Source organism: Camelina sativa, chromosome 6 (genome assembly GCF_030686135.1).
Source record: "Camelina sativa cultivar CO46 ecotype springtype chromosome 6, ASM3068613v1".
NCBI lineage: Eukaryota > Viridiplantae > Streptophyta > Magnoliopsida > Brassicales > Brassicaceae > Camelina > Camelina sativa.
This window is the reverse complement of record NC_141885.1, coordinates 15,101,912-15,121,663: the sequence shown is the minus strand read 5'-3', so window position 1 is coordinate 15,121,663 and position 19,752 is coordinate 15,101,912. Positions and strand designations below refer to the sequence as shown.

Genomic DNA, 19,752 nt, shown 5'->3' with positions numbered 1-19,752 from the left:
TACAAATCAAACATATCAAACGTGTATAACAACCTTAGTTTTTGTTTGATATATTTGACACATAATAAAACAATGTAAAAAATAGAAGTATTCATATATTTCAAGAAAATTATACACGTTTGATATGTTCATTCCAAAACAACAACATACATTCCTTAGATTTTTGATTATACATCTCACGAGGTAGGCCAATTCCTATACCAACCTGCCCAAGCCGAAACTAAACCGCTTATACCGAGTGTAACCGTGTGGTTACAAAACGGGTTCGGTTGAATTTCCGCCAATGCGATAATCAAATCCGCAATGTTGGCTGAAATTCCCATCAACCTCATCACTATATCGCCACGGATTTCGCTAATTTTTGCGTTGATTTCATCTTTCGTTTCATCGGACGGATACCGAAGTCTTTTCAAGGAGTCGAGTCTCTGCCTTATGAAGATGCAATCAATGATGATGAAGAAAGTGTAGCCGAAAGATTCGCCAAAAGCGGAGATGAAACTCATTTTCTTGGCGAGCTTGGCGTCTAATGATCCAATTCTTGATAACCAAAGAAAATGATCGAAGAAGAAGTAAACCATTTCTCCTGAATTGGCTAGGACTGCTAGGAGACGGATCACCGGGGTGGCCCCGGGGCTTCGTCTCAGCGCATTAAACCCCGTGAGAGATCTTCCTGTCCTGTTTTGCATAATTCCCCGACCATAAATTAACAACGGTTGTTATTGTAAATATATTCACTTTTTACTTCTTGTCATTTAATATAAAGTGTATTAGCATTAGTCACACTATTCAAATTTGGTATATGAGATAAGATATTAATCAAAAAGTGAAATAAAGCAAACATTTCATTTCAATTCTTCTATTAGACTATATTTACGATGATGCCACTGTGTAGATAAAGTGATAAATATTAGAAAGATGTGGGACCTGAAGGCTTTGCGGCTGAGACCGGAGGCGACCTCCCACTTCTTGAACCTATCGGCAGCTTCGGGTCGTGTGGCTTCAACGTGCCAGCACGCGAGCTTGGCCACATATTGGAATGTCTTAACGAGCTTGTCTATTCCGTCTCTCTTGGCCAAGAACACAATCAGCTTATCCAACGTGTCCGAAGCCATCGCCTAACGGTGGCGAAAGGAAGGAGAAGAGGAGGGAGAGAGAGAGAAGTTATGGAGATGATGAAGAAGATATAAACCACAAGTGACGTTTGTACTCGAAATAATCGAGGTTTTGTCTTTTGTTTGTTTTGAGAGGTTTGAGTTTGAGATGATTGCTTTGTGGTTGCTAATACTTGCGCTTGTTGTCTCATGTTTTGATATCAAAGGATTTGGGATAAATAAAAATATTTCTCTTTGATATATGTGGAAGAAATATTCACAAATATATATATATTTTTTTTAATATATTTTGGGTTTCGGAAAACGAGACTGAAGATAATTCTCTATTTTACCATATTATTTATCAGTTGGATCATGTGTGACTGACTAAACTATGTGTGCACAGAAGTGTGATTGTTTATACAAATGGGCTTGATTTTAGGTTGGAGCTTGGGCCTTTAGCTCCAAATTGGAAACAAATATAGCCAGAATCCTTGTACTTTGAGAAATTATTTCATTGTGTGAACAGAGAAATGTTATATGCACAAAAGTGATACCATATAAGAAGAGCTAATTAATAACAATCTTATACGCTAAATGATTTACATGAACCACCTATTTTTCTAATCTTCATTACAGTATCGGATTTTCTAATGTTGTGGATACGATTATATGCACCACGCACATCTACATCCAGAAACACCAAATATAATGTATAAGTGGATGATTACTTACCAATCTGAATTCTATGAAGAGTCGAAGACTATATGGAAGGTTAAAGCATAATTAAAAAAAATATTTTAGTTACTTTTTACAGAAGATTCAAATGAAAAGTACTAAAGAGTAGCTCATTTAAATCAAAGAAAAAAAGGTCAAGGTAGGGACTAGGTTAGATATTGAACGTACCTAGATATCTATACGAAGTGGCAGTGCAACACCACATACATAACATGCAACAAGTCGCAGGAGCATGACAGATTACACATGAATCATGACAATTTTGAAACTTGGGGTCGTGCATGATTACCGCAAATAAATGTGCCTATCTCTTAAGCTTGATGAGTGCATGCATAAACGAGAAATAAATAATAGCCAAATTTCTCATCTAAATTTTCTTGGTAGATAAATTTGGGCTGACTACGGATTAACAAAGTCCAAGTTTTAAATAACGGTTCAATTTTTCTACTCCTATTACTAGTTAGCGTTCATATTTTATTTGCTAAATTAATATATTTACTTAAAAAATAATATTTATACTGTCTTACAATATGAACATAATAATTTAATTTTCAATCAGTGATTACACAAACATAAATATACTATATATTTGCTTTTGTATTAAAAAATATTTGGAAACAAAAAAAAAACCTTTAGTATTAAAATTTCAATTCTTAATAACTGGGCAGAGATCCAGCGATTTTCGACGATGAAATACACCACCACATACATGTCCGACGCTCATCCTCCTAGATACCCAAACTTTTGGCATTTTTAAACAAACAAAAAAAGTGTCGATAGAGATCGGATAAATCAAAAATCGACCAGTCTATAAGACAACAAGAGGCTATATATACATCGTTCATTGATATGTCACTTAAAAGGACACATCAAGTTAGGCAAAATAATTGAAGATGGATAAAATAAATATTTCTAATGGTTGTTTCGTTTTCTCAATAATCGATTTTGTTCATATAAAACCAAGACTGTATATAGTATATGCTCCTTATCCTTTAATTTTTCGTCGGTTGTGTCTGTATTTTGGAAATGGAGAGACTCTTCCAACATTTAGCAGTTCACATCTTGGCCCATATGATAAAACAACCAAAAAAAACATCATGATTTTTAAAATATATATATATATATATATTTGATGCCACTTATATTTTTTTCTTGTGTGTTCTACATCCTACCGCGACCAACAATATTTACCAAATAATATTTTTAAAATAACATTTTAAGTCTTCTTATTCTTTTTTTTTGAAAGTATTTTTTGCAATTCGAAATTATTTGTACAATTATTTCGATGCATAGAAAAAAAATCCTAATTTTGAAAGAACCCGGTTTTCGAAAATGTCAAAATCTACATGCATATTTTTTTGAATAAATTGCAGAGATAAGTATATTTTTAATAAGCTAAACTTTTGTAGTCATCGTTCATAGTCAATTCCCCCCCCCCCCCCCCCCCCCCCTTTGTTTGACTCCACAAAGTTTAGTACCGCTTGCAAATACTAATTCGGTTAGAAAAGATGTAATATTTTTGTCACATCATTTTCATATTTTGTCATATCAAATATCAGCCCCAGAAATATAAAATTTGAATCGCTTACGAGCTGGACTTCTTCATACAGTCATTTTGTCTTGGTCGCAATCGTAGAAGTTAGTCAAATTCTACATGCACACACTAACACAATGGCAGACCTAGTAAGAGCATAAGTCACTAATCAGTTAAAATTCTGGTAAACTTTTGTGGTCATCGTCATGTTTTTTTGGCTCTGCAAATTTAAGTACCGTTTGCAAATACTAATACCGTTCTAAATTCGGTATTATATATATTCTACTGTTAAGAAAAACGTAATATTTTGCCACATCAGTTTCTTTTCTTTTTGTTCTGATTTAGTAATGTCAAATATCAGCCCTGGAAAATATAATAATTGTATTAATTACGAGCTGGATCTTCTTTATATATATACAGTCATTTGTCTTGGTCACAATCCATGTAGAAGTTTGGTGATGTACATCGATTATTCTATTTTGTTTCTTACTGAATATCTTAAAATGGAAGAAAATAGTTTTCATGTGGTCATGAAATTTTAAAAAGACTAATGAACCCACAACAAACACGAACCATTAGAGTTTGAGGTTTCCGGTTTGACAAAAAAAAAAGTGTCTGAAGTTTCTGTTGGCTTTAGAGACTTAAGCAAATTTTTAAGTGTTAAAGAACAACAATTAATAGAAGTGATTTACAAAATAAATTACAAGTTTTCCCAATCGAGAAAAGTTCGTACGTCATGTGTATAATTATGCAGCTGCTAGTGGGATCCGATTACTTAATTCGATTGATTATATAACCTAACCTATCATTATCAGTTACTCGGTTATGTTAAGAATTATGTGGCCCATGCATATGTATGTAGAAAACACTAAGTTAGTCTTATAGTACATTTTATGCTATTACTAAACAAATCACTAATCAAATGTAGTGGTCTAAAACCACGAGATCAAATACTAGAAATCAGAAGCTGTGGTCCTTAATCTTAGTGGTACGTAGATTTTCACATTAGTTAATGTTCATATTAGGTTTACACTCGTTCTAATATAAAGTAAAGTATAAATTTTATACACAAAGAATGTATATGTTATTTATTTTTGGTTTGTATCAATGTACATTTATATGAGTTCCACTTTTAGACTTCCACGCGTAGACATATTTGATGAGAGTCCTTTGCCGAATCGAAAGGCGTAACAGTTTATTTTGAGAGATATAAAAATACACAGTATTTGTCAAACATGTTCACATGGAATCTAAACGTTTTTGTTATACGGTGGTAAAAATATTTCCCATCTGATTCTGAATTGTAAAGTAATACTTTGTCACATCATTTTTGATTTTGTCATATCATATCAGCCCTAGACATATAAAATTCGAAATCCTTACGAGCTGGACTTCTTATACAGTCATTTGTCTAGGTCACAATCCACACGTAGAAGTTAGTGATGTATATATATTATTCTATCTTTTGTTTCTTACTGAACATCTTGAAAATGGAAGAAATAGTTTTCATGTGGTCATGAAATTTTCAGATAGTCTAATCAATATTGTAATGAGACTAATGAAGCCACAGCCATATATATATATATGTGGATGTCAAGATTCTGAACAACAAAGAATGTAAAATCCAAAACTATCATATTTTTTTCTGTCGACATCAAAATTTCCATATCTTTCATGTAAATTTTATACAAACACGATTGAGCTTATCAGTAGTCATGTTTAAATTACAAAAATGAAAATATAAAAATATATAACTTAACTCTAATAATTGAGTACAACGTTTTGCTTTCATTAGGTAAAAAAACTCATATATCAATTATAGTTCTCTTTCTATCGCAATTTAATTCTGCTGACTGACATTGTTGTAATTAGCTAGACCCCCCCCCCCCCAATACAAATATGACCTCACTAAGATTTGTTATTTTTCTTAAAAAAAAAAAGATTTGTTATTTAAAATCTATAAGTGGAAACTCGTGTCGAGTGTATGACAACTAAATGTCTAAAACGAAATATAATAATGGAAATACACGTCGGTTCGAAGTTCGAACCCAAGTCTAGAATCAATTCAAGACATATTTGGTCGAGTCATCATGAGAGGGTGAGAAACAACAAAGATCCACACCGCAACTATTATTACCACGTCGGGAGGTTCCGTACAAAAGACGTGGCACCAAATGGGGCCTGATATGGGCCCTGACATGTTGATAGAATATCCACTGCACGTTAAGTATCATTCTTTGGATATATGCGAATATGCCATTGCCTCTCCATATTGACCTACGAGTTACGTAAGTACCCTTCTCATGTTTTCTGAAACTTCTGTGGTGAGGTGGGTGGGCCAAGCTGTGAATTCGTATGTGTTTGACGAAATTGTCCTTTTGGGTGTGTGAGTCCAGATTTTGAGAAAGTTTCAGAGAGTCGTCAGAGTTGAAAGAACGGCGTGCCATGTGGGCGGCCATGCCCACGAGTGTTGGATGGATTGCGTTTGGGAGCTCTCGTTACATCATCAGATGATCACATCCCACCATATCCAATATTCTAAAATTAACTTACAAAGAAAGTAGTATGACGTATAAGGGGAAACTATTTTTTACATCTTAACAAGTTTCTCTTCTTTTATATGATCCATCAAAGGTTCTCATTCAAGCCAAAATAGGGGTGAATGGATAGCTTGTCTAAAGGACTTCTCTAACTAACTCGGATAGGATGGAGATGAATGATGGATCGAATTCGCCACACAAAGTTGCAGAATGATTTTGTGATAAGAACGCAAATCAATATCTAAGTAAATCACACACAAAGATAAAGATTCAACTTGTTTTCTAAAGAAATCACACACAATAGAAAAGACAAGTAAAACAAAAGTCTAAGCTTCAAAGTGAGAAAACTCTCCTTTTTATTTTTCCAAAAATATTCTATCTTTACAATGAAGGGAAACATGAGCTTATATAGGCTCAATTTACAAAATCAATAACATAAATATAAAATAAATAAAATTAATTACATAAATAAATCAAGAATAAATTTTTTGAGAGATTTTATCAATCATCATTGATGGAGATTGGTTATTTGTATCTAGACACTTTCTTGATGTAGCCATGAATTGATTGTCTTCTAGAAACTTCTTTATTTGATCTTGATTTTCCTTGAACCAATTTTTGATGAGTTGATATTTCTAGGATTGCATCAGGTTCTCTTCGAGATAGGTTTGCTCGGCTTTCTTTTTATGTCTACGTCTCCTATCACATAGTCTTCGCCTATCAATGGACAATCTTGATGGAAATCGTAGTAAGAAAATTAAAATCCTAGTTCTCGTAGTTTATTACGAATTTTTCAACCATTAAGCTATGCATGAGTTTCTTATGTTGAAAATTTATATAATTTAGCTGTAGTATGGCCCCTTGTTTGTGCGATTATATCTCCAATATATTAATAGAGAAGCACATTCTTGAAAAAACTGATGTATCTATGCCAGAGAGAGCTCTGTGCACATTTTAGCAAAATACCATTAAAATTTCTACTTAATTACATTAATATGCCATTATATTTTTAAAAATCAATTAACTGAAAAATAATTAGATATATCATCATTTCTCACATAAATTTAAATATCACATATTAAAACTAATTAAATAATTACATACTACTTTAAGGCGAAATTTCACTAAAATTTACTTACAAATATACATATACAAGTCAAAGTTATATTAATTTCTTAAAATCAATATAAATATTGATTTCTTAAAATCAATATAAATAAAGTATTATAAAAAGGCTATAAAGACATATCAATTAATATAAAGTTAATAAAAATAAAGAACATATAACTTATTAAACGTATAACTTATTAACATAATCATATAAAAACAAAATTGTATTTTTTTATGTTAGTATTATTACCATAATAATTTCAATAACAAGCTTTCAATAGTTATTATAATTGATTATAAAAATAAGTATATTACCACTGAATTATCTCCAACTTATTAAAAGAAACTTAATTCCAAATAAATATAGATTTATATATACATTCATAAATAAATATAAAAATGACAACAAATTAGGGGATATCATGATGTGTGATTATTTATATATATATCTAAGTATGTAAACTAATTAATCTCAACATTTAGTGTCATTATTCATTAAAAACGGAAATATTGATAACTGAATAGGAATATACGTTCCATTTGTATATTCATCTATGTGCTATTAAAAATGAATGAGATAAGAATCCTTATCATTATAAATAAACGTAGTACCCAAAAAATCATAATATATTTAAAATGAGTGACTATTAGATTATGCAAAATTGTTATAGTTACTCGATAACCCATAAATATAAATTTGATTTTTAAAACACACAAAACTATATATTACCATAAATTGTAACATTTTATAAATATTTTTTTTACCACATTCACATATTTCACGGGTGAAATGTATTCTTACACGAATACGTTGATTTTGGAATTTCATTAATTGTTTCATAATGGTTTTTTAGTAATAATCGGTCATTTATAGATTTATTAACAAACCGACTAACTCAAAAGATTTAAATAGCCTACTCAAAAAACTTAAATCAACAAATGAGATTATCTTCATAAAATTTAGTTTAGAATCTGATTGTTACTAACATATAATAAAATTAAATAATTAAACTATCGAGTAATTTAGTATATGTTGTTATGGTTACATAAGAAATATGTAAAATTGTTATGATTACAAAATAAAACATAAAAGATATGAATTTGATTTTTAAACCACACAATAGATATGTTGCAATAAATAGTAACATTTTATCAATATTTTCTCTACCATAAAGCCTCTTACACGTTTAAAGATTTCACGGGTAAAACGTATTTTTCATACGAAAAATACAGTTTTGGATAAATAAACAATAAAAACTTTAATTACATATTATGTATTTATGTTTGACACAAACAAATATTAATTTTAGATAATGATTTTACTTATAATAATTTTTTTTAAATCGACTTATCCCGCACTAGTGCTGATTGTTACCTAGTGGTATTTTATTCGATAGAATTCAACAGTTTGTGCTTTAAACTAAGATTTAAGTTATTAACTGATGTTTTCAATGTTAGAATGTGATACAACGCCACATTCTGATCACAAAGAAAACTTATTACTATAAATTTTGACAAAGACTTATAAATCTGAATTTGAAAACTGTTCTAAAATTATTAGTAAATCGCTAATTCTACACTTCGTCATCAATATAATTCATACTATTAGGTTCATAAAATATTTCCCAACGCGTGGATAGTGCATAAATTAGCCTCTAAGGTCAACGTAGATATACGATTGTAGAAAAACTACAATACTAAGTGTTTGTATGATTATTATATATGTCAATGTTTACGTTGTTATCACAGATAATTAATACAGGACCGGAGGAGTTACGTATAAATCTTTTCCACTATCTATTTGGTTGGCGCTATAATTCTCAAGTGTTAGCTTTTTTTGTTCTAGGGAAAAATATTTACCATCACCAAAATTGGCGTCTACAAAAACTCCCCTTGTAAATCAGATCTATTTTTGATGATCAAAATTCATATATATAATTTTCACCTTGTAGAGTTGTATTTGTTCTAATTATAATTATCTGCAAAGAACTTTGGAGAGGATTTACAGTTGAAGCTCCTTTTTTTTTTTTTATTGTCAACTTATATTAGTTTGCTTTGTTTTTTTTTTTGGGTTTAAATCTTATACGTGCACATAACAACATTCCGTACAATAAAGTATAACTATATATATATATATATATGCGCACTGTTGCTTGTGTTCGCTTCAATTGAAGACTTCAACACTAGTTTTTGGATATAGTAATAGAACTTGCTTATCGGCGATAACCAAGGAGGAAAACACTGCCATGTTCGGCGATGACGAACCATATCATAATTCTATAGGCTGCCCTTTACATTTTATTATCCACAAGAAAATAAAACCTGAAGTTTTTTCCTTAGTTCATCGCTCACTTAGCTAATTTACTAAATGATATTTCTATAAGAAATATATATGACCATATTACGTAGCCTATATTTTATAACATTGTTTTGTGGTACTATTCAAATTCAAATCCGGTAAAGTATGTGTATTTTATTGGAAATATATATACATATATAATTTGTTAACACTCTGTTTTTCATATTCTAATAGTTTTGTTGGAATTGTATCCTCCCCTTAGGAGAGTAACAAAAACATTTGTATGGCCAAAAGAATTCTCCATGCCCCGGAACTCAGTACAATTGAATTTACAAAAGTTTGTTCCAACCCACATGTATTATGTGCTATGTCCTTAGGTTCCGAGAACAATTTTATTGTGCAGTCTTTAAGATAACAATCCCAAGGAATAACTATATAATATACAAAAAACAATGAATAGAGTACAAAGAAGTAGTAGATGTCGCCGAGGTTGAGCTGAGGACCACGCATCATATATTCTTAATTGTACACACTACACAATTTAAAAAAAAAAAAGACAGAAAAATCTATAAATTATGCATTCGTGTTAAAGTATTTTGCATAGAAAGCGGCCAACCAAATGTTTTACCGTATTGAGAATGTTTCTGACATCATGATAAAAACCGGTATAACTATTACCTCTTTCTTTTTATCATCCATTGAAATCGTAGTTTCAATATAGACCACATATACATCCTCACCTTTTATCATTTTGAAAAAAAACAAAAAAAAAAAAGCTTGTCCTAGAAATATTAGTACACCAATCTAATTTTTTGGATCACTAAACCAATTCTCAACAATTTTAAAGTACAGTTCTAACTTCTGAACTAAAAGTAAGATGACGACAAAACACAAGTAGGAATGAAACTAAAGTTTTGGTTACAAAATATAGAAGAATTAAATTTTTGACAAATATTGTATAATGTAATATTTATTTTCAGCTTCAAATTTTATAAAGTATAAAAGAAAAAAAAATCAATTTTTACTTATACTCTTAACAATATATAAAGATTTTGTATTGAATGAGCTTAAGAAGGATGTAGTATGTATAATAAATCCTTTAAAAGTTATGATTATATGTAAATCTACATAATAAAAAATCTAGCAAAATATATCTATATAATAATAATAACGTAGGGACTAGGGAGGCTGTAGGTATATTACGTAGGAAACAACCATCGTTCATTGGCGTGGTTTGACAAGTAGAGACGCAACTAGCAAGGTTAGACTCGTCATTCCAGCTTCGAGTCATATGATTTGTTGACAAAAGGATGAGATCGTAATTTCAAGAAACAAAAAAAAAAACAATTGTTTAATCGGAAACTACTATTGAACTCAACATGCTATATAACTCGTCGCCGTTGCTTCAAGCTCCAAGGCGTGTCCAAGTCTCTCAAGTCTTTCTTTGCATCTTCTTCAATACCAAATCCTCAGTTTTCATATTTTTCATTATCTTCTCTATAGTCACACTAGTCAGTATATTTGGTTACATATATAAAGCTCGTGTGAAGAAGTCTTGAGAGATCCGTACACAAAGCTCATCGGACGTTACTTTTTTGCTTCTGAGCTTGACGAACATATTAAGGTAATTCATATTTTTTTTTTGTTATACAAAGTGGTTTTTTTTTTGGTAATTATAAAAAAGAACCTTGAAGTTTTCTTATATTTTCTCGTCCGATGGTCAATATGGTATATTCTAAAGATTGTTACAGATAGTGAAGAATTCTTCAAATCGTAATATACGTGCGTCGTCGTCGTTTAGATCTCTTTCATCATCGTCCTCGAGGGTTCTTTTTAATGTTTTTAGCATTTTTTTTCTAGATTCGAATCTCAATTGATTCTGTTCTATTTTTTGATTTTTATAATCTGTACTAATAAAACTTAATTTGAATATTTCAAGGATATTTTTGTTTTTGGTGCATCAATAAAAAATAATAATTATCCACATAGATAAACCTCTCAATATCACGATATAGTTTTGATGAATTTTCCAAGCTCTGCAATTTGCACCCTAAGGAATATTCCTTAAAATATACCAGTTTAGAGGTCATAACTCATTATTAAAGGTAAAGAAAATTTAGGGTAAAACTTTAAATAATGAAGGTAACAAATCTGATTAATTATTAAAGTAAATCCAAAACACTTCAATTATAGGTTCCTCTTGAGAGATTTATAGAGACAGTACAAGTACAATCAATGATCTGTCACTAGTTCCGACACGTTTCTAGAGATTCCTCGCTAGATGTAACCTTTGCGTAACGCCAAGAGTTCTAAAAGTATAATTCTCTATCAAAAATATGGAATATACTCTCTTTTTGAGATTTTCATCTAATACTAATTTTTATTTATCTAACCTTTCAGAGATTTGAGATTTGAGATTTGAGAATTGAAGAACAGAGTATTCATGGGTTCTTTGATGCAATCTGAGCCAGAGATGGAGAAGAAACCAATAGGGATTCGATTCTTGGAACGTATCAAAGGCTCAAAGCTCTCTTACAATGCTTATCAAGCCGTAGTGTTGATCGTTACGTTTCTTGCTTACGCTAGCTACCACGCTGCGAGAAAAACAACAAGCATTGTGAAGAGTGCTCTTGATCCTCAATCTCCAGATACAGGGCTTAACTCACTTCTATTGAGATTCACTTCGTTTGGATCCTCCTCCTCTGGTAAATTAGAAGGTGGTGGTTGGGCTCCGTTTAATGGACCAAATGGCACGGTATTGCTCGGTGAGATCGATGTTGCGTTTCTTGCGGTTTACGCTTTCGGGATGTATTTCGCTGGTCATTTGGGAGATAGGATGAATCTAAGAATCTTCTTGACGGTTGGAATGGTTGGGACAGGATTGTTTACTTCTCTGTTTGGAGTTGGTTACTGGGCGAACATTCATAGCTTTTACTATTTCTTGATTATGCAAATGTTAGCTGGATTGTTTCAATCTTCGGGTTGGCCATCTGTTGTTGCTGTGGTTGGAAACTGGTTTAACAAGAAGAAGAGAGGTTTGATTATGGGAATATGGAATGCTCATACTTCTGTTGGTAACATTACTGGCTCCTTGATCGCTGCTGCTATGTTGAGATATGGTTGGGGATGGTCCTTTGTGGTTCCTGGTGTTGTCATTGTGTTGATCGGTTTGGTGAACTTCGCTTTCTTGCCTGTTAGTCCAGAGATTGTTGGAGCAGAGCGAGATGAGGATATTGTTTCGTCGTCTGAGAAGATCGGAAACTCGGTTAACGAGCCGTTACTATTGAGCTCGTCGGATTCGGAAACCGATGACAAGAAACGAGCTGTTGGATTCATTGAAGCCTGGAAGATTCCAGGAGTTGCGCCTTTTGCGCTCTGTTTATTCTTTGCTAAGTTGGTTGCTTACACTTTCCTCTACTGGCTACCTTTTTACGTTAGCCATACAGGTAATTTTTGTGCATATTTACTGAGTTAAATACAAAACCACTAGCTAGACTACTTGTTATGTTCATGTAACTGATTAGATTTTTTTTTGTATATGATGATTTGCAGCTATTGAAGGTGAGTATTTATCGGACGAAACAGCGGGGAATCTTTCGACAATGTTCGATGTAGGAGGTGTGGTTGGAGGAATCATGGCTGGTTACATTTCAGACAGAATTGGAGCAAGAGCGATTACAGCTGCGAGTTTCATGTACTGCTCAATCCCAGCTTTGTTCTTCTACCGTAGCTACGGACATGTATCGTTATTAGCCAACGCGTCGCTCATGTTCCTAACCGGGATGTTGGTAAACGGACCTTACGCTTTGATTACAACGGCTGTTTCAGCCGATCTTGGAACACATAGCTCGTTGAAAGGAAACTCGAGAGCTTTGGCTACGGTCACGGCTATTATCGACGGAACGGGATCCGTTGGCGCTGCGGTTGGACCGTTGCTAACGGGTTACATATCGTCTAGGAGTAGCTGGACCGCGGTTTTCACAATGTTGATGGGAGCTGCGTTTGTGGCTGGACTATTGTTGACGAGGCTGGTTATGGCCGAAGTAGCCGAGAAGATAGCCGAGTCTAGGCCATCGGAGGAATGTACAACTCCCGTGGACCACGAGCAGGGTCACGTAATGGAAGTGTGATCATCAACTTATGATCGCCATTTTTTTGGTTGCGTTTTAAGTTGTGTGTAATTTTCTTAGGGGAGATCTCGGACCGGAGTTCAGGTCTGTGGGAATTTGTAAACATTTAATCTGCATTGTGATGTAAATAATTTAATATATATTACCGATCTTGATTTGATCAATTTCTCAAGAAATGAATCTCCAAATTTGCCGTGGCTTCGAGAAGATTAACTTGGTTCTGCAAAATGACACATAAAATTATGCCAAAATTTATTAACAATATGTAAGTGATAGTAGTTCACCGGTTCACAATTTGTTAATACTAACAAATTCATTTATGTTTGCAGCCGATGAGGTGAACAAAATCATTTGTGAAATGGAACTGTTTTTTTATTTACCATTCATAAATTTGTTCGTATGGACCAACCAGAAAAGAGAGAAAATAAACTGCCATGGACCAATAATAAATTGATCCGCTACAAATTATTGTCAAATCTATAAATCAAATGGTCTAGTCTATTGATTATTTGGTCCACTTTTTGTTAGCAATTCAGAATCAAATGGGAGATCTTTTTAATTAGTTCAAAAAAAAATTGGTACGCCACTCGGCAAAGGGTTCTCATCAAATATGTCTACGCGTGGACGTTTGAACAAACAAAGTGGAACCTATATAAATGTATATATTGATACGAACCAAAACATTAATATATTACATTGTCATCATGTCATGTGTATAAATTTTACCTTCTTTTTAATATAAATAAACATAAATTAAGGACATTAACTAATGTGGAAATCTACGTACCACTAAGATTAAGGACCACAGCTTCTGATTTCCAGTATTTTGATCGTGGTATTGACCACTACATTTATTTAGTGATTTGTTTAATAATAGCATAAAACGTAAAAGACTATAGTAGTATAGTGTCTTCTACATATGGATGGACCACATTTTTGAAAATTCAAAAGCAATTAAATGCACACACACACACACACACACACAACCGTGTAATTGATAATGATAGGTTAGGTTATAATCAATCAAATTAAGTAATCGGATCCCACTAGAAGCTGCGTAATTATACACATGACGTACGAATTTTCTCGATTGAGAAAGCTTAATATTTTATTTGAACAATACTGTTTATACGAAGAGTTAAACTGCTTCGTTAATTAAAGCCAATTAATCCGCAAACTCTAGCGGTTTTGTGTTTTTTTTTTGTTCCTCACATTATTTAGATAAATTATTCTAATTTCTAACTACTTGTTTTGTGGTGTACTACTAATAACAATTTTTCAATATAATTTACTCATTTGAGGCTACATATTAAATTCTTACGAAAACTTGAATCATAATACTAAAATTAACTTGTTAAAGAAATATTTTACACGTTCGAACGAGTACGACTGAATATATAAGAGAACGACTTCGTGGAATATGACATATTGACATGGCATCAGTTTTCATATATACGAAAAGCATACCTTATCACAAGATCACCGTAGAGACGATAATTATTGGTGAAGGGACCTTAATTACATACATAGTGGAATAGAGAAGCCATTACTTCAAGCCCACATACTTGGGCCTCAACTACATATAATATGATAAATTTGGACAGAACATTAATTCAACTACGGAACATATACAGTATTTAGGTCACGTACTAATGTGTACGCGGGTACGAAAAGGCACCTACGTAATCTCATGGTAACCGTCGCATTCGCAACCAACTACATTAGTAAGTATTTAAATTCTACTCTTTCAACATTGTAAAATCGGTTGGTAAAGGAGAGGAGAAAAAAAACCATTGGTTGGGAACAAGAGGATCGAGAGAGAGGGAGTGAAGGCAAAGATAAACTCAGTCTTGGAGAAGAAACTTGAAGAACTCGAGTCTCTACTTGAAGTAGTCAATTTTACCGACGATGATGATCCCAATCTTCGGAAAATACAACTAGGAATTTTATTTGTGAGGACCCTTTTAGCGGCTGAGATTTCGTCTCGACGGCTGCATGTGGAAGGAGAAGAAGACGTTGACGAAAGGTTTGATTGCTTAGCAAAGAGGTTAACCGAAATAGAGGCTTCTATCATTAATCAATGGCCCGGTCATCATGATAATGGTTCACTGATCAAATCAGAAATGGAAAGTTTGGAAACTAATGATGGTATTATCAACGGTGAAACCGGTGCGGATTACTCGTCGGTCGGATCTTGTCTGAACGAGTCTAGTAAAGCAGAAGAGGAGGAGGAGGAAGAAGTAGAGGCTGAGCAGTGGCCAATGTTTCAAGATGCGCCATCGGAGGAGATGGAAGAGGTTAAGTTTCCGGTGGCGGGCACGGTTAAGGAAGAGGTGATGGATAGAGAAGTGAAAGGGAATGGGCGGGTGTGTTTTAGGGCTTTGGTTTATTTCGGTTTGATTGGTTTAGTTGGTGGTATGATCAGTTTAGTTGGTTATATTGGTGATAGCAATGATAATTTGCTTCTTACCCCTACTTAGATGACATCTTGTATCGTCTTAACTTTACTAATTGGTTGCCTTCTTTTCACTTTGATACTAGAAATTTAAATTTAAGTTGTTCATCGCTATTGAATTATGTATGGTGTTTGATAAATAGGTGTGACGTATGATTTATAGAAAAAAAACGTGTGATTGATGGCAAAAAAAAGAAAAAAATGTGTGATTGTGGTATTAAAATCAGACAAGACGATTTCTTGTATCAAACTGAACTATAAGAGGAGAAAATAAATGTTGTTATGATCCATTTTTGTTCTTCTCACACCACAATCATAGACCTTTTGACACAAACAGGGACTATAGCTTATTTACTAGAGGATCATCTATTGCAACCGATCACTGACGACCAAGTGAGTGCCTTGAAGGAAAATACTCACACCTCGAACCAAACTTCAACTAATTCCCCTTAAATGCGTGTGATATTAATTGGACAATAGACACCCGAATTTAGGGGCTGAGGCTGAGCATATTAAAAAGCTTTGATCAGAACTCACCACCCAGGGTACAATAACCCTAATTGATTAAACAAAAACAGAGCATACTCTCAGAAATTTTTTCTTGAAAGATAAGAAATATGCATAGCAAGATAAGAAGAAACGTATTCGGCTTCCTAACATATATGAGATAAAAATATTGGTGAAATTTAAGTGACATTGATCAAACCTTGTGTTTCAGTTTTCAAACAAGACCAAATGTAGCGTAAATCAGATATGTTTTAGACCAATGTTTCTATAATTAGAATGTTTTTGGTTGAAAATAATGTAAAAAAAAAAAAGAGATAAATAAATCAGTAATAAATAAACAAAGATCACATTCACACAACACATTGTTTAGTCTTTGGTATATAGGACATGCTGACTCTCCTCACAACCCTGACTTGAAAGGCACGCCAGTGGCTGGCAACCATGAACCGCCGGCGATAAGGCTTCCCACGGTAAACCGAGAAGCAACTGCGGTGCTCGTTATGGCATGGAATCCTTTCCACCGGACCCGCCATCTAGTGGAAGACCCCGGCCCAAAATTTTTGTACTCTCCATAGAAAACAGTATTGAGAGCAAAATTGGATCCTCTTAACCAAGGAGACCATCCCAAGGGACTGATCGAGTTGTCTATGTAGGTCTTCATGATTGTGACACGCGAATAAGCTTGCCACGGTCGGCCTAAATAAGTCTTGTACGATCGAATCACAGGCCTCAAATCAGAAGCCGCGATTATCCTTGAGCTATGGATGGTTATGCCTGTGTTCTGGAAAGGGTCACCCCGGCCTTGAGCGGTTATAATGTTGGCTTGACCATGGAGAGGGCGGCGTACGAGAATCATGCAGTTTTGAAACACAACAGCTGCGTTTCCAAAGATGAAGTCGATGGTGCCTGAGATGTAACACTCCCTAAAGAACTGACGTTGTGAGTGAATGTAGAGAGTGTCTTGGAATCCATGTATACCGACTCGGTAGAAAACAGAGAGGTCAGAGGATGATCGAACTGCTACAGCTTGGCCGCGTAATGGCCCTGCCGTGTTGATGAATGTCATGTCTTTTGCTACAAACCTTTGGCCTCCAAAGCCTTCAAAAAGAGTTGAAAAAGACTTATTAGTACCATTAGAAGTCGTAAGTCGGATTTAACTAAGGTTTTAAGATTAGAATTTGAACCGGCGGTTGCAGAGTTATAGGTGGTGTAGCCGTGCTGGACGCTTCGACCACCGGTGACGATTGTTTTTCTCTCACCGTCACCGACGAGCATGATGTTATGGTTATCGTTTCCAACATCGATGTTCTCTCTGTATACACCTTTCTTCACATATATGACAAATCTTGACTTGTATCTCCTTCTTGCTGCGAAGTTTATGGCAGCTTGTATTGACCCGAAATGGCCGGACCTGTCTAGTGATACCACTAGGTGTGGCCTCGATTTCGCTAAAGAGGCTGATACGATCAAACGTCTCTCGTGTCTTGAGACCCAGCTTGGGAAGTATTCTTTGTGGTTTGCTTCACAAACCAAACAGATTGGAATTAATTTGACTGTGTTAGATAAAGTCATGTTACATAATAACCTTATTTTTTTTTTTTTTTTAAATTACCGTCTAAGATGAAAAATCTAGGTGTCTTTTGCAGGAAAAAAACAAATGGTACATAATAACCTAAGATGTTAATTACTATTCATAATTAATCTGATCACGTGTGAACAAAGATTAGGATGAACGTAACACTTTTTAATACTTTTTGCCGAGAAAACTTATAAGCAGCAATAGATGATTTGTGGAGCAAATTGGTGTATTCGTAATTAAATGAGGAAAATCTAATTATCCAGTTGAAGTAAGTATGTAACTATAATATTTTTTTCTTTGACTAAAGTAATTATAATATTAATACAGTATAATAGAACGTACCAGTCGTATGATTATGTTGCTTCATGAGAACTCCATTGACGGCCAAGCAGTTTCCAATTAAATCTGACAAGTTCTTGTTGGAGATCGCCGGCATGACGAAATCTGAGACGTTAAGATCCTCGGATCCGGAACGGCATGTCTCGATGTTGGTCTGAGCCGTGCTGAGCCATGTTTGTGCGTCGAAGTCCGTACATTTGACATCATTTGAAGCCGCCGGGTTAAGTCCCTTGAGCGTTCGGTTCAGCTGAGCCACTGTGTTTTGGAAGACGTGTACGCAGTCTGACCAAGCGGCCTTCCTTTGGTTGTTGGTGCAGCTCGGTCCGAACTTTACGGTTTGACTGTGTGTAATCACGGCTTGGTCAAGTGCTATCTTGACAAGCATTCGTAAGAACTCGGACCGGAACCTTGGTGGTCGGTTGATGTTATTCTGTGAGCTCTTCCTGAAGTAGTAATTGCATGTCTCAGCGTGTGGAGTCTTGTTGCACCACCATGTCATGTCACCGGAGACAGAGCCGTTGTTGGTTGGAGCCGGTGGAGACACCGGTCCGGGAGATGTCGGTGAGGAAGTAGGGGAACTCGAGGTTGGGGTTGGGGATGGTGCGGTTTGTGGTGGTGGGGTAACATTATGATCCCACGGAGGAGGAGCATCAGTTCCACCGGTGAAGCCACTGTGGTGTACGGCGGAGGAGAACGGTAGAAGAAGAAATGAAGCCAAGAGGCAAATGTGAAAGATGCCTCTACGCATTTTTTGAAGTTCTTGGCTATCAGTTTGTATGGGGAATTGGGAAATGTCATGGTGTGATGTCTTAACTAATTAAAGGGATTTTAGTTTCGTATATTAAATTATTTTAATGAGGAATTATTCTTATTATTGAGTTTGTGTGTATGTACTTTGCAAGTGATTGTTATTGAGGGGAGAACATGATGATGTGTGTTGTCTTTGCTTGGGATTGTATTCATATGTATCATGACTCATATTCTTATTTTGCAACATATGATTATAAAATCATATAATATGAAACACCTATATGTCTATAATTGATTCCATTACATAATTATAAAAAATAGTTAGAAAAAATGTCAAATTGAAAAAAGAGGAGGAAACGTGACTTAAAAGGAAGAAGAAGGAGAAGTGTTTTTCCAATGTTAAAGTAACCTTTCCATGTGCTTTTAGCTCAGTTTCTACTCCTGTAGTTTCAAGCATACGCAAACTCTTACAATAATCTTTGTTTATGTTACTAAAATGATTATATATTACTACATAATTTTATATTTGTATTAAATATCTCCGGTGATTATGTGACTTTTTCGAGTTTGCTTTTTATGTTGACGATTCTGACGTTGTCACCAGCTAGTGTCTTCGTGACCCACCCCTAGTGTCTGGTTTTTCTCATGGCGTCGTGACCTCCTAGTGTATCTTCCTTAGG

General features: G+C 34.1%; 4 protein-coding genes across 4 annotated transcripts; 2 read left to right on the top strand and 2 right to left on the bottom strand.

The window, feature by feature from the left end:
* Nucleotides 1-77: 77 nt before the first annotated feature.
* On the bottom strand, nucleotides 78-1,353 carry LOC104790950 (peroxisomal membrane protein 11B). The gene is made up of 2 exons (XM_010516747.3): nucleotides 925-1,353; nucleotides 78-675 (listed from the first exon to the last, which is right to left on the bottom strand). Exons 1-2 carry the CDS (start codon nucleotides 1,110-1,112, stop codon nucleotides 177-179), a joined length of 687 nt encoding a protein of 228 aa, XP_010515049.1. The 5' UTR covers nucleotides 1,113-1,353; the 3' UTR covers nucleotides 78-176.
* Nucleotides 1,354-10,390: 9,037 nt separating this feature from the next.
* Nucleotides 10,391-13,618, top strand: LOC104790949 (putative glycerol-3-phosphate transporter 1). Its single transcript, XM_010516744.3, has 3 exons — nucleotides 10,391-10,936; nucleotides 11,713-12,758; nucleotides 12,865-13,618. Exons 2-3 carry the CDS (start codon nucleotides 11,756-11,758, stop codon nucleotides 13,440-13,442), a joined length of 1,581 nt encoding a protein of 526 aa, XP_010515046.2. The 5' UTR covers nucleotides 10,391-10,936; nucleotides 11,713-11,755; the 3' UTR covers nucleotides 13,443-13,618.
* Nucleotides 13,619-15,094: 1,476 nt separating this feature from the next.
* On the top strand, nucleotides 15,095-16,031 carry LOC104698940 (uncharacterized). Its single transcript, XM_010414312.2, has 2 exons — nucleotides 15,095-15,135; nucleotides 15,217-16,031. The coding sequence occupies exons 1-2, from the start codon at nucleotides 15,095-15,097 to the stop codon at nucleotides 15,920-15,922; spliced, it is 747 nt and encodes a 248-aa protein (XP_010412614.1). The 3' UTR covers nucleotides 15,923-16,031.
* A 602-nt stretch (nucleotides 16,032-16,633) lies between these two features.
* On the bottom strand, nucleotides 16,634-19,276 carry LOC147942615 (putative pectinesterase/pectinesterase inhibitor 33). The gene is made up of 3 exons (XM_087453042.1): nucleotides 18,326-19,276; nucleotides 17,589-17,924; nucleotides 16,634-17,502 (listed from the first exon to the last, which is right to left on the bottom strand). The coding sequence occupies exons 1-3, from the start codon at nucleotides 19,068-19,070 to the stop codon at nucleotides 16,805-16,807; spliced, it is 1,779 nt and encodes a 592-aa protein (XP_087309168.1). The 5' UTR covers nucleotides 19,071-19,276; the 3' UTR covers nucleotides 16,634-16,804.
* Between the last annotated feature and the right edge of the window lie 476 nt (nucleotides 19,277-19,752).

Bases quoted from the DNA above. Each gene is read 5' to 3' on its own strand.
- LOC147942615 (XM_087453042.1), bottom strand. From the start codon at position 19,070: ATGCGTAGAGGCATCTTTCACATTTGCCTCTTGGCTTCATTTCTTCTT. The intron at 17,925-18,325 runs GTACGTTCTATT...TGGTTTGTGAAG, and splicing joins GCAACATAATCATACGACTG to CAAACCACAAAGAATACTTC. The intron at 17,503-17,588 runs GTTCAAATTCTA...CTCTTTTTGAAG, and splicing joins CTATAACTCTGCAACCGCCG to GCTTTGGAGGCCAAAGGTTT.
- LOC104790949 (XM_010516744.3), top strand. From the start codon at position 11,756: ATGGGTTCTTTGATGCAATCTGAGCCAGAGATGGAGAAGAAACCAATA. The intron at 12,759-12,864 runs GTAATTTTTGTG...GATGATTTGCAG, and splicing joins TTTTTACGTTAGCCATACAG to CTATTGAAGGTGAGTATTTA.
- LOC104698940 (XM_010414312.2), top strand. From the start codon at position 15,095: ATGTGTACGCGGGTACGAAAAGGCACCTACGTAATCTCATG. The intron at 15,136-15,216 runs GTAACCGTCGCA...CGGTTGGTAAAG, and splicing joins GGCACCTACGTAATCTCATG to GAGAGGAGAAAAAAAACCAT.
- LOC104790950 (XM_010516747.3), bottom strand. From the start codon at position 1,112: ATGGCTTCGGACACGTTGGATAAGCTGATTGTGTTCTTGGCCAAGAGA. The intron at 676-924 runs GTCCCACATCTT...TATGCAAAACAG, and splicing joins CTCAGCCGCAAAGCCTTCAG to GACAGGAAGATCTCTCACGG.